General features: G+C 38.3%; 1 protein-coding gene across 1 annotated transcript in view; it reads right to left on the bottom strand.

The window, feature by feature from the left end:
- Positions 1–13,348, bottom strand: part of LOC113108454 (integrin beta-like protein 1) — a 39,162-nt gene that overhangs the window by 5,065 nt on the left and 20,749 nt on the right. The window contains exons 8-10 of the mRNA XM_026271600.1: positions 9,370–9,486; positions 5,529–5,675; positions 2,291–2,404 (exon numbers count right to left, since the gene is read on the bottom strand). Coding sequence (XP_026127385.1) covers positions 2,291–2,404; positions 5,529–5,675; positions 9,370–9,486 — 378 coding nt within the window. The remainder of the gene's footprint in view (positions 1–2,290; positions 2,405–5,528; positions 5,676–9,369; positions 9,487–13,348) is intronic.

Here is a 13,348-nt window from a genome sequence, read left to right on the forward strand (position 1 = left end):
CAATTAGAACTATAGGAAAAACAAAGGGCATGGATAAATCAAGAGTTTGGAAACTACCGGCGACGTCTGCAACCAACGATGACCTGATCGGCTGAGAAAAACAACAGTAGTTGATGACAGACAAATCATAAAAGCTGTGAAAATTAACCCTAAAATACATGTCTGTAAAATCACCAACAACTTCCAGAAAGCTGGGGTGATGCTCTGTCAATCTACAGTCTGCAGTAGATTTTGACACGGAATTACAGAGGCTACACCGCAAGATGCAAACGTCTGATCAGCACCAAAAATAGGCAAGATTCTTCACAAATGTGAGCCAGTAGTGTTTTGGTACTGAGTTGATGGATCAATCCTGATCAAACACACCTGAACCTGTTGATCAATGTCTTTGGGATCATCAGAAAATCACAGGTAGGTGGGTTTGATTAGGGTTGGAGCTAAACTTTGCAGTGCACTGGCCCTCCAGGGCAAGATTTGAATAGCCCTGATCTAAGTGATTGGAAAGCAAATGTGTTGAGAAAAAAGGGAACTGCAAATGATCCTAAGCATTCGACATCATCTGTAAAGCTTGGTGGAGGTGATGTCATGGCATGGGCATGCATGGCTGTCTCTTCATTTTAATTTAATGTATGATGGCAGTAGCAGAATGAATTTGGAAGGGTACAAAATCATCTTGGCTACCAATATTCAAGAAAATGCCACCAAATTCATTAGAAAGTACTTCATATTGGATCAGGACAATGACCCAAAACACCCTGCCAGTACAGTCAAGGACTTTATCAGGGCAAAGAAATGTAAAGTCTTATGCCAAAACCAATCTCCACATTTAAATCCAATTGAACATTAATTTCACCAGCTGAAGAGGAGGCTAAAGACAGAAACTGCACAAAACAAGCATCAGTTAGAATTGGCTGCATTAAAGGCTGGGAGAAAGCATTTCAAAGCATAAGTCCAAGAGTCTGGTGTTGTCTATGGGTTGCAGACTCACTGCTCTGACTGCATGCAAGGGATCTGCAACTAAATATTAGCTTTTAATCTTTTACATCTGCCTTAAACTAGCTGTTTAATACTAATACTTATAATATTAGTATAATCACTAATACTTATGCTCTCATCAAATAGTGGGATGAACTCAAAATGTGCTGTCCTTTTTATTTAGTAAAACATGTATGTGTCGAAAGATTATAAAATGTGACATTGTGTAGTTTTGTCGCATATTTATCTTTTAATCATATTTGCAGATGTCATGACTCCACAGCAGAGAAAGCAATTTTGTCTTTACCGTTCTAATACTTATGGAGGGCACTGTATACTGTAGTTCCATAGGTTCGGTCAATGAAGTGGGCTGCCACTTGTCAATCAGTGGAGGCGATGTTGTTTACATATGCAGCTAGAAGAATGTGACAGCAGCGTTTGCTCAGAAGAAAGCTTGAGAGCCATATATTGTGTCAGTGCCCAAAACTGTCGGAATTCGCATCTGCTGTGCATGAAATTAAGCCTCGGCTTTCCCTAATACATTGAATTTTCCACAGCGCTCATCATTTGCGAGTGTAATGAGAATATCTTACTGAAGAAGCCATGAAAATCATTATTTAGAAACTGGCAGGCACATTTTTGCATGATTATAATTATAAAGACCGAGTGCATTACTGTTACCCAAGGTAAGGGGAAAAATTGGCTGATTGTATGCTTTTGCATTTCATCTGTAGAGAAAAGGCTTTCCCTGAGCAACATAAGAAAATAGTTTTAATAATCCTTATGAATATGGAAATTATGACATATGCCAATTAATATGCTAATGAGTGACATTTACCAGACCCATTTATGCATTTCTTTTATCAATCGTGTTTTTTTGTCTTGTTTTGCAATGAATTTTGCATCTCTGCAACCAGGAACTGTATAATTGGTTAAATGACATGGCAACTTGTAATGAAGTCATTAGACCAATAAGTTTCTAAGCAGCTGTCCAAGCATCTTCTAGCCCTTGAGATATCGTGATAATAAATATTTATTTATAAATAAATATTTATTGTGCTTTTTGTTAGCACTGACTAGTCAACTCTTCAAGGCTTTTAAGGAAAACCTCAACTTTTTCTGGAGCTTCTTTCCCATTGAAAAGCAGGACGAAAAGAACACAGCAGGAGCCCATTGATTGGACGGCTCCTAAGAGTCATACAGAGCTGTCTAATCAAACGGCAGCCACATCCGAGAACCTCAATATTCGTCACAAAGAGATCTGTCAGCACACGAGTGGGTGTTTGGAGGAGTGCTGCAGCATTTGAACACATACCTGTGCAAACCAGCCCGTCATGTTTGTCGCAATCCCTGTCGTCACACTCGCAGAATTCCCCTGAAATGTACCACTCCTGTGGTGAGCAGATACAGCGACCACAGTGACAAGAGCCTGCAAGAAACAAATTAGCCTTCAGTCAAACAACCATTGGAGATCCATTAGTCTTCCCTTATTCTCCTGTGCTATTTCACGATTATAAAACACTTAAAGCTGTGATATGGTTCCTAATTGGAATTGAATTTGAGTAAATTGTTTTTCTCTGTAAATATGTGAAACAGCTGTTGTCTGCAAGGTCAAATTTCATGCTCCTACTGAGTCAGGAATAGACCAATAATCAAGCTAGGCCAGTCGATCAGCCGATATTTGGCCAATTGGAAATAATATGCATTGGTTGATGATACAGGTGCACCATTAATGAAATTCTGGTGCCAATAATGCCAATAATCCAATAATGCCAATAATCCAATTATTATTTTCATGTTTTGGATCACTTCAGAAAAAATGACATATACATTCGTGTCAAAAATTTATTAAATGTATATATGTGGAATTCTACTGTATATTTATAAGAATAATTCACTCAAAAATAAAAAAAATACTGAAAACTTGCTCACCCTCAGTTTATCTGAAAATGTGGAGAAACATGTCATTACATTACTTGTTCACCAATAGATCCTCTGCAGTGAATGGGTGCAGTCCAAATGAGAGTCCAAACAGCTGATAAAAGCACCACATTTTCATTAGAAAAAGCAATATTATGGATAGATGACTCTAGCTAGAAACCACGGTTTGGCATTAAAAACTTTAATGATGGATTTATTACAAACAGCCTTTCACTTCACAAGATGTTAATTGATGGTCTGGAGTTGTGTGGATTATTTGTGGATTATTGTGATGCTTTTATCAGATGTTTGGACTCTCATTCTGATGGCCCCCATTCTATGCAAAGGATCCTTTGGTTAGCAAGTGATGTAATGCTAAATTTCTACAAATCTGTTACGATGAAGAAACAGATTTGTTTATTGCATTTTTAGTTAACTATTCCTTTAAAGTACTATTAATAAAAGGTTTTTTTTTTTTTTTTTTCAGAGAAAGTTACTCTATTATAATTACATGTGCACAGTAACATGGCGGTAACAGTAACAGTAATCTTTATTCTACTGCAGTTTCCTAAAATGGAGAAGCAATTTTTTTGGTATCACATCATTTAAATCACCAGTATTGCTGGATAAGTTTTACTGGTCAAGAGTTATGTCCTCTTTTGAGTTAATATTGTGTAAAATAAATGGTAATTGGATTTCATCATTTGTGTGGTCATTTAATATCATAATTTGTATAAGCACTGCATTAGCTGTGTTCAAATTGCACTGACCAACCTGGACAGAGTTTCCCCAAAGCATCACATAATCCTCAGTAGATCATATATATAGAGACCATTGGTGCCAATGATTTCTACAATGTCTTTAGGCTTACGATGCTCTGCAGAAACTCAGATATTGGTCTCCAGATATTAGTCAACATGACTCTGCAAAACAAGTCTTATGAGCTGGGATTCTCATACTACATTATAGGATCCAGGAAATTGCATCATATTTGGGCACTAGTCTGTCATTAAAAGCTGTTCTGTACCTTACAAACACGATACAGTTACAAAGCTTTCAAAGAACATACTTTTGACGGCAGTCTTATCAATCAAAGTGTAGGCAGCCCATCAAACAGTAGTACATCCCTTGTCATTTCCCACAGTATTATTCTCCTGTGAGCTACAACAAGCAACCCACATATTCACCTACCCATGAATCTTTACTGTGAAAAAAAAATCAATTTAATTCTTCCAGTGTTTCAGTCTTAATAATGTTGATGTTGTTATGACAAGCAGAACAACTCTCTGCTGATTTCCAAGCATTAATTCGAGAAAATTACTGAGTAGACCATGTGAAACCAGATCTTAAGAGGAATTTCTTATTTTCTCCAGCCAGGCAACAAAAACAAACAGTGTTCTGTCATTGGCTCAGACAAGCCCTATATATAAAGCGTATTAGTGTGTCACTTTACATGCCCAGAGAAAGGAGAAGAATACTCAGAGGACTATGTGTCAAGCAGAAATTGGCTAGGCTTTATCGTTTTTTTCTCAGGATGCTGACAGGTCATATACAAATAGTGAAACTGGCCTCTTATTAAAGCGTAAAACCTAAAGCTTCATTTTCAGTCTTGTGTGTGGTTTTCGAGAGCAGGTATACAGGTTGGAAGAGCAAATAATATGTTGAGGTTTCTGTCAGACTGTCAGCAAACGTGTTTTACCGTTCTTGCTTGACTTTAAAGAAAAGCAATAACAGTATATATAGCTTTACCTTTTAATAGAACAAATAGGCAGGAACCATGCATGGCGAGGGTTCATTTTACACAGCTTTTTGTTTTAGTTGTAGTTTTTCCTCCTAAATCTTTTCAATTTAGCACATATATTCTACATTACAATGGCATACTTTTTTTTTGATAGTAATCTCTTTGGGTGACATTAACACAAGATACTGGAACATGATGCAAGCAGGACTTGAACCCATCATGGCATCTGGGGAAGTCGTGGCCTAATGGTTAGAGGGTTGGACTCCCAATCGAAGGGTTGTGAGTTCTAGTCTCGGGCTGGACGGAATTGTGGGTGGGGGTAGTGCATGAACAGTTCTCTCTCCACCTTCAATACCACGACTTAGGTGCCCTTGAGCAAGGCATCGAACCCCCAACTGCTCCCCGGGCGCCGCAGCATAAATGGCTGCCCACTGCTCCGGGTGTGTGCTCACAGTGTGTGTGTGTGTGTTCACTGCTCTGTGTGTGTGCATTTCGGATGGGTTAAATGCAGAGCACAAATTCTGAGTATGGGTCACCATACTTGGCTGAATATCACTGAATATCACTTCACTTCACTATCTAACCACTATGTCACAGCTCCTGAAGATGCAAATTTGATTGACCAATCCCATTCTCTCTCTCTCTCTCACCAATACTTTCTGTCTCTAACAACTAAATGTGGCATAAACCCCCCCTAAGAACAGAACTGATTGGTGGAAACAGTTGTGTTCACTTGTGTTTGCTATCCATCTTATTAAAGGAGCATATGTGGGAAATCGATTTTAATAGCTCATTCCCCACCAACAAATAAGGGCACCCACTTTCATTTTTAACAGATGACTGACAATTATGTTAAGTCTTAAGGTGCCGCTCAAGGCTTCATCCCTCCTACCTTTTCCAGAGCATATGACGCCGTCGGCCGTCTCGCATAGGCTCTTGCTCTGCTCGTCCGTCATCTCACAGCTGCGGGGGAACTGGCAGTGCTTCCCAAACCATCCATCACTGCAGATACAGCGGCCACACGAGCAGAAGCCATGGCCTGGGGGAGACACATAGTGCACACACAAATGCGTGCACACACAATCACTTTCTCTCCTTACCAAAGAAAACCACCATTTATATCTGCCAAAACAAAACAACGGGCTGATTGATCCAGGCATATGTAATTGGTTCAAAAAGACATTGATTCATTTACTGACTGGCTAATGGTGTTGCGGTATATGGTTCTTATCACTTATGGACTCCGTGGGATAAACCATTTTAAAGCCTCTCTGATCATGTTGGATGATTCAGTCTTATGGTTTTCGTAATTATCCGACTGTATAAATTGCTCAGTTAAATTCTTCGTTTCTGCTAGCATAGTAGTATAGTCGGGATTTTCAACGGTTCTACCAGCAAGTTATACCATTAAGCCAGAAGGTGGCAACAAGGGACTGTCTTTACGAATGAGTCATTCGTTCATAAAACTAATATATTCTGAAACAAAACACGAGTCATTGCCTCAGTGACTTGTTTTTTTTTCAAAACCACTGATTCATTCAGGAACGAAACGAGTGAGTCATTGACTCATTCACTGAACTGATTGGTTCAAAACCGCTGATTAATTCAGAAACACTACTACTGTGTTGCTTGAAGATGGAGTGCTTTCACTTTATTTGGATGTTAGTTGGCAAAGAAAGAAGACAGTTTGTAAGAAATATTGTATTCAAAAGTTGGTTTATTACATGTAAAACAGTAGCAAGTATGTAGGTGATGGCAGTAAAAAAAAGTTGTCTTTCCATGTCTTTCCAAAAAGAAAGCTTGCATTACAAGAAAGCAATATTACAAAACGGTGAAATGCAAGTATGTTTTTGGCCTTCAAGTTTAAGTTAAAGGTCATTTTGAATGTCCTCATCACTTCTGGTCACTTATTTGACATTCAAAGGTATTTACAAGAGCGCCACTTTGGGAGATCTGTGCATGGGCGTTATTTCATGTAGGCTGTAAGGAAACGAAATGTTCCCTGAAGCTGAACAGTGTTTTTCTCTTAATCTTTAAAGAGCAATTGGTGACTCACTGTGAGATGCACACTGAGCTATAGAACAGCTCCTCCTCCAAACAACTCCTTTCTGGAACAGTGCTCGGTAAAGAAAAAAAAAGAGGAATTCCCCTAGACTACATCTGGCTGGACAGAAATGTGTTCTAGATATTAAAGCCAAACAAAAGAATGTGACTCAAAATAAAAATAAAGACAACAATATAAACAGTCTCTTGAGTTCTCAGTATGTTTTCTGAATATCTTATCTTAAGCACTTATAGATATATAGCAGGTGTTTTATATAAAATATACTAAAATTCTCTGTTAAGGAGAAGAATAAATAAAATAGTTCAATATTTTTTTTTTGCTCAACTGAGAGAATATATATGGTGTTGTGGGCAAAATCACAATTGAGATTCATTTGTGAAATATACTTGTACTAACATAAAATACTTATTTGGGAAGTTATGAAATTCCAAATTGATTAAATAAACAGAACAGGCACTGTAGTGGCTATTTCAAATAAATATGTACTTTTTCCCCAGGCTGTAGAGTCATTTTAACGTATCCCTTTATTTCTAGATAATGTTTAATCAAAACAAACCATTTGCCATTTATTTTTTAACAACACAGTTCATGTTGTACCATCAATATTTAATAAAAAGAAAACAGTTTTTTTTTTTTTGGTCATTACAGTTTTCATTAAGGGAGGAAGGGGTGTGTGCGCTTCCCATCGCACCCTATAATAATTGCATGAAAAAAAAAAAAAATTTTATGTGGCTTTGTCTTTGTCTCTCTCATCCGTTTATTTTGTGGGCGTAGGTATACAGGCTTGGCATTTGATGCACTCTTGGTAGAGCTACATGCTTGACTGCTTCAATCAGCCAGCCTACGAGAGCATTTAATTGCTTTGGTGAGTGGCACCCCAGTCCTTTCAATTAAAGCGCACCTGCGATTCCCCATTATCCCGCCCGTAAATGCAATTCGAGTGTGGGCATGTTCTAAATTGCGGTGTTTCTCACACCTATCTTTGGAAGGATATTTTCTAAAGAATGTAGCCTAGTCTTAAACTCTCGGGCAAGTGGCTCATAAAACTATATAAATCCAATCTGAAATATTGATGAGGCTGCATTTCAGTAAAACACCTTCATGTTAATACAGCTAGAATGGCTTCTCAAGGGCTAAAGATCCCATGATAGGCATATCTGAAGGCTGCCCTTTATTTGAACACCAATTCAGTCCTGCAGGACCGTATATGCAATTAGCTGAGATGAACGTTTCATCAGCGTGTGTGACGGCTGTCTCTCTCTGAGCTGAGAGCTGGAGGCACGCTGTGTTTCCACACTTCTCCTCCGTAAGCAGGCTCTCATCCGTCTGTGTGACTCGGACAGTCACAGCAGACGAGCCCTATACATATTTAAACATCTCCTAGGGCTGGTCCACACAAGGCTGTGTGGCTAGTCGCTTAGTGACACAACACAATAAGCATTCAGAAAGCAGTGGCATTAAATCTGTATCCCCACCAAAGAGGAGAAATGTTATCCTTTAGATGCAGAGGTGTACCATGGGTACCATCACATTTTCACAGGGGGTTCCTCGAATGGCACTGCTATGCAGTTTAGGATTAAAGTTGTTAAGGTTTATATTGGTAGCAGATATATATTATATATTTTTTCAGTTATAGTGAAATTGATAAGCTAGAATTGATCATATTTTTTAATTAAGTATAATTAAAAATGATTAGGTCTTGATCCTTATGGAGACACTCAATTAATATGATTGTCAAATATAATTGTTTTATGACAACTACAGTATTTGATGATTTTATATTTATTTTATTCTATTATCATTATTATTATTATTATTTCGGGAGAATTACGACGTCAAATTACAATCAAGTATATTAAGTACAGTATATACGAAAGAAAACTCCACACAAGATACAGATAAATATAATATATTAGGGCTGCCGAGCAATTAAAATTTTTATTCTGATTCATTTTATGAAGTGCCATTCCTGCATATGGTGGAAGTAGTTGTGGCAGAAGTGTGGGGAAGAAATTGAAAGGAATTATCATCTTGACCTTGGAGTGAAAGTCATAGCAATTGATCTAAATTGTTGTCTGGACCAGCAATCATGACACAGTCATGTACATGCAAAGAAACAGACATGCTCAGGTATGCCCTGAAAACCCCAGCAGGTGAGATTGAAAATGATCTTGTATAGTATAGCTTTCTAGTCACTGGTGGAATGACTAGAATCTGTAAAGTCTGTTCCCTTTCAGTCGGTCACTCTCGAGAACACGTCGGTAATGACCCATGAATTGGGATCTTGCTTAGAGAGACCAATCCACTTCGAGTGTAAGCTAAACTAGCCATAGCTGGACTGGTCTTACGGTGATGGTGAGGAATTTCCCTCCAAGGGCTGCCCAGGGAACAGACTGTTTTCAACTGTTTTCAACATTGATAGTTATAAATGCTTGAGCACCAAATCAACATATGAAAAAATCATGTGACTTTGAAGACTGGAGTAATGGCAGCTGGAAATTCAGCAAATTTAATAATATTTCACAGAATGGCTGTTTTTCCTGCATTTTTTGCAAATAAATGCAGTCTTTATGAGCATTACATTACTATGGGGCCATAGACACGCAGCATCTAGAGATGGCATCATTAATGCTTATCTCATTCTGCTCTGTGTGTTTGTGTGCATTACCTCCACAGATCTCTCTGTTCAGGTCCTCACACTGCCTGTCGTCACACTCACAGTTCTTTCCATGTATGCGTTTATCTCCGGGTGGATGGCATGTGCACTGGCCGCACAAACACTGTCCTGAAACACACAAATACTCTGTGAAAGGCAAGAAAACCAAACATGACAGTGAAACCCAAATCAATCTTATATGTGGCTATTTTTTGCTATTTTCTTCTCAAGATCTTGTATGAAGGTAGTTTTAATCTACATTTCACCTTGAATTTGGCTTGTCAAGGTCAACCAGAAAACTCATTGCACTGAAAAGCACAGAGTGCCTTGGTCTATGCTTATCATAGAGCACATTAGACTGCTAAAGTGGCACTGTCGTTGTTTGACATTGACAGCCGTTATAACTCCAGCACCGTGCAGGCGAGGAGAACAACAAAGCAACGCCCTGTCTGACAACCCCTCAGCCTGCCAAGCAGATAAAAGCTGCGTACTGCCGTTGCCACGGTAACTGGTGATGTCATAAAATGTTTCCTTCATCGATTAGCATGTGGCGTCATGTAGCCCTTTCCTTAGCTTTGCGTGGCTACCCAACATTTTAACTGCTAAGCCTGCAAGAGAGAAGAGCTCAAAACATGTTACGAAAAACATTTTATGACAAACCACCTGTCTTTTCTGTCTGATTCAGTTCATTTTCACACCTCTAATAGCGCTATCCATCAAATAGCATATCAAATTATACAGAACTGTCAGTGACAAGTTGAGCTCAATGAGTTAAAATGTACAAGTTATCATACTGACAAACTAAACTACTGAGCATAAATTGATTCTGCACATTATTCAATGCCTTTATACAGACAGTAGAAAACACATGATGCACTAGACAGCCAAAGTCTATCTTTTCCATATGCTTTCACAGTGGCTAGTTGCATTATGTGTGTTTAATGGAGAAAGCCGCGCTGGCACCTTCAGTGTGATTAATGGCTCCCTCGCTGATCATGTACTGCGCTTTGCTCCAAATCGAAACAATTAATTCGTTCACAATATTTGAGAGACAGCCATCCGGCAAGTTCAATTCTCTAGGGAGCTGTGCTTGCACAGGTGCCAAGACAAAAGCCCCGTTCCTCTAAACTGTTAAACATCATAATGGCTCAGCATCATCAATTTCCAATAATATGACCCCTAATTCATCTCTAAGAGTTACTTTATTATAAATGTATGATCATCGTGCTTAAAACCTGATATGGGCATTTAGAGTAAACGCTGAAGAGGGAGGTGTGCCACCTGTTCTGTGTTAGACCTGGATTTCTATCACAATATTGTTACAGTTAAGGAGTTTTCAAGAGACATTGGCTATGTTACAGATTTATAGTACAGTACATAATACAATTACATGCATTAGTGTGTATTTCTGCATAGGAACACCTGTCAAAAAAATAAAATAAAAATAAATATGCATACACAGTTAGTACACAGTACAACTACTTTTTCCTTCTTAGTATTAAGCCTACTTTTTCAATAATTTCAAGAAGCTTTTTCTATAAAGAACACTAAAGAAAAGATTCCACGGATGTTTAAAGTTTTTTCATGGAACCATTGATTCTATTAAATAATATTTATTTTAAGAGTGTATTTATGAAATCCACCTTTGGAATGCTTATTTTCAATGTAGGACAGACTTATTCTAATCTCTTATACTATTTAGGACAAATGCGAATTGGGGCACAGCCATTCTGAAGTTATTCTTTGGCATGTCTGGAATGACTAAATGCCAAGACTGTATCACTCTTGTGCCACAAACTTGACAAGGACAATCAGGCTTGTAAAGACACCAGTGTTTAGCCACACAGACCACCGCCAGCTCTGACATTAAATGACAAGCGTGCCGGAGCCGTGCTGAGTGAATCCTGATGTGTCCTGTGAAGCATAAACCTGCCAAATACAGAGGCTCATGCAAATGAGACTTCTGGGGTCCTAAAAGGGGTGAGAAGGTTTCTCACTGTCTGCCTTTTAAAGTGCAATTAAGAAATGTCAAGAGCCACAAAGAACCAGAGGTGGACTGTTTCACAGTAGGGTTTAAGATGCAAATGCATGTAGGTTTGTATATATGAATATAAAATTACCTTAACTGTACACTACTGTAAGGATAAAATCATTCATCACATAATATAATATAATATAATATAATATAATATAATATAATATAATATAATATAATATAATATAATTCATTTGCGCAATTCATTATAAAACACTGATTCAAAAATTACATGATACAAATTGAAGTCACCACATACAGCTTAACACATTTTAAGAGGCATTAATATTTTATTTGCTTCTAATGCACCACTTCCCATCCTTTGCTGGTACTGAATATAGAGCAATCTGGGGAGAAGTACTAGCTTTACCACTTTTTCTTTTGAGACATTTTGCTTCTGTCAGACAATCTTGAAACATAGCATTTGGAGGCTTTTCAATCAGCACAGGAAATGAAAGGTCAGGGAGGACAGAACGAGTTGTGGCATTTGAAGGCATCACGAGACCACTTTTCAGGTGCTTCTCAATAGCAGCTACATGTACTGTGTAGGGACCATAACAGTGACAGCACTCTGCATGTTTATGTTCATAAATATAAAGTGCAATTCACTAATGTAATTTCATTCATTTATTTTTTACTTAAACATTCATCACACAATTCAACAGCATATACATATACATAGTACTTGGCCACATTCAGAAAGAACATTCCCTCTCAGTGCAGAACACCACTTGGTCCTTGTGAACCTTGAAGAAGGCCACCATTATCAAACTCAGAGGAAGTGATTGCAATCAGCCCTAATTCTGCTGATTTGCTTTAAAAGATCGCTCATCACGCCAAGCAGTTCTTAGAACACACTGGATATCAGTCAACATCTGCGTGGCAAATTAAGCTTCTTTTCCTTCTACTGTAAGACGACTGGGAGTGTTGAATGATTGCTGCTGTGCATGTTTAATCAAGATGCATTCTTTATATATGGCGCTGCGCAGTAATCTACAGAGTGCATTAGTGAGCTAATGAATAGTGTAAAAACTAACACTCAGTAGCTTCCGTCAGTGCAATCATTCATGTGTTGCTTCTCAAATGGAGGGATATACAACCGTGTAGTAAATATCTTTTGGTTATCCTATCATTGCATGTAAAATGGTAACATTAAATGTCAAATGTTTGATTTATGCAAAGATCATATGCAATGAAATGGCTGACAAGTTAGCAAAGGATTCATCTTATCTATGGTTGGAGCCGCTTTTCCAGCCTCAGCAGAAACACTCTCAGAATAGGTGTTTCCTGGAGGATATTCCAAGCTTAAGAGAAATTTTCACTTTCGCCGTCTCAGCTGGCTCTTTGTTTCCTCTGGAAACCATTTACAAACTCTCCTGCCCCCTCTTTGTCCATTTACTGCGAGTACTCACGAGTCACTGGCAATGATGAAAAATGGCCACATAAGTAAAAGGAGCGCGGCTAGCACACACAAAATCAAGATATCCATTTTTAGTCAGATGCTACTTGAATCTCAAGCAACTGTCATGTGGCATGGGAATCCCTCATATGGGGCTTCTCGTGGAACTGTGTAAATGTTGGATTAATTCAACCACGTTGACAGTCCTTAATTGTGGGAGTGAAATTCAGAATGGAGGAAACCTGTATAATTACCTGCTGTCAGGATAATGGATGCAGCGAGCAGATCTATAGCTCTAATCGTGGGTGAAATTCTATGTAAACAGATGTATAAATCATTTGCTGGCCACATCTCATAGCACATGGTCACAGTATGGAGGGAGAGTGAATCTGCCAAAAGAGCCTCTGCTAAAATAAATGCTTTAAAACAGATAAGTAAAAAAAAAGTGCAATATTAACAAAATACCAACACCTCCAAAGCTTGCACAGTCATATACCACTTCCTTGATCATCATTTCATTCTGTAATGCTAGGTAGTTTCGAGTTATATACAGTATG

Source organism: Carassius auratus, chromosome 9, assembly GCF_003368295.1.
Source record: "Carassius auratus strain Wakin chromosome 9, ASM336829v1, whole genome shotgun sequence".
NCBI lineage: Eukaryota > Metazoa > Chordata > Actinopteri > Cypriniformes > Cyprinidae > Carassius > Carassius auratus.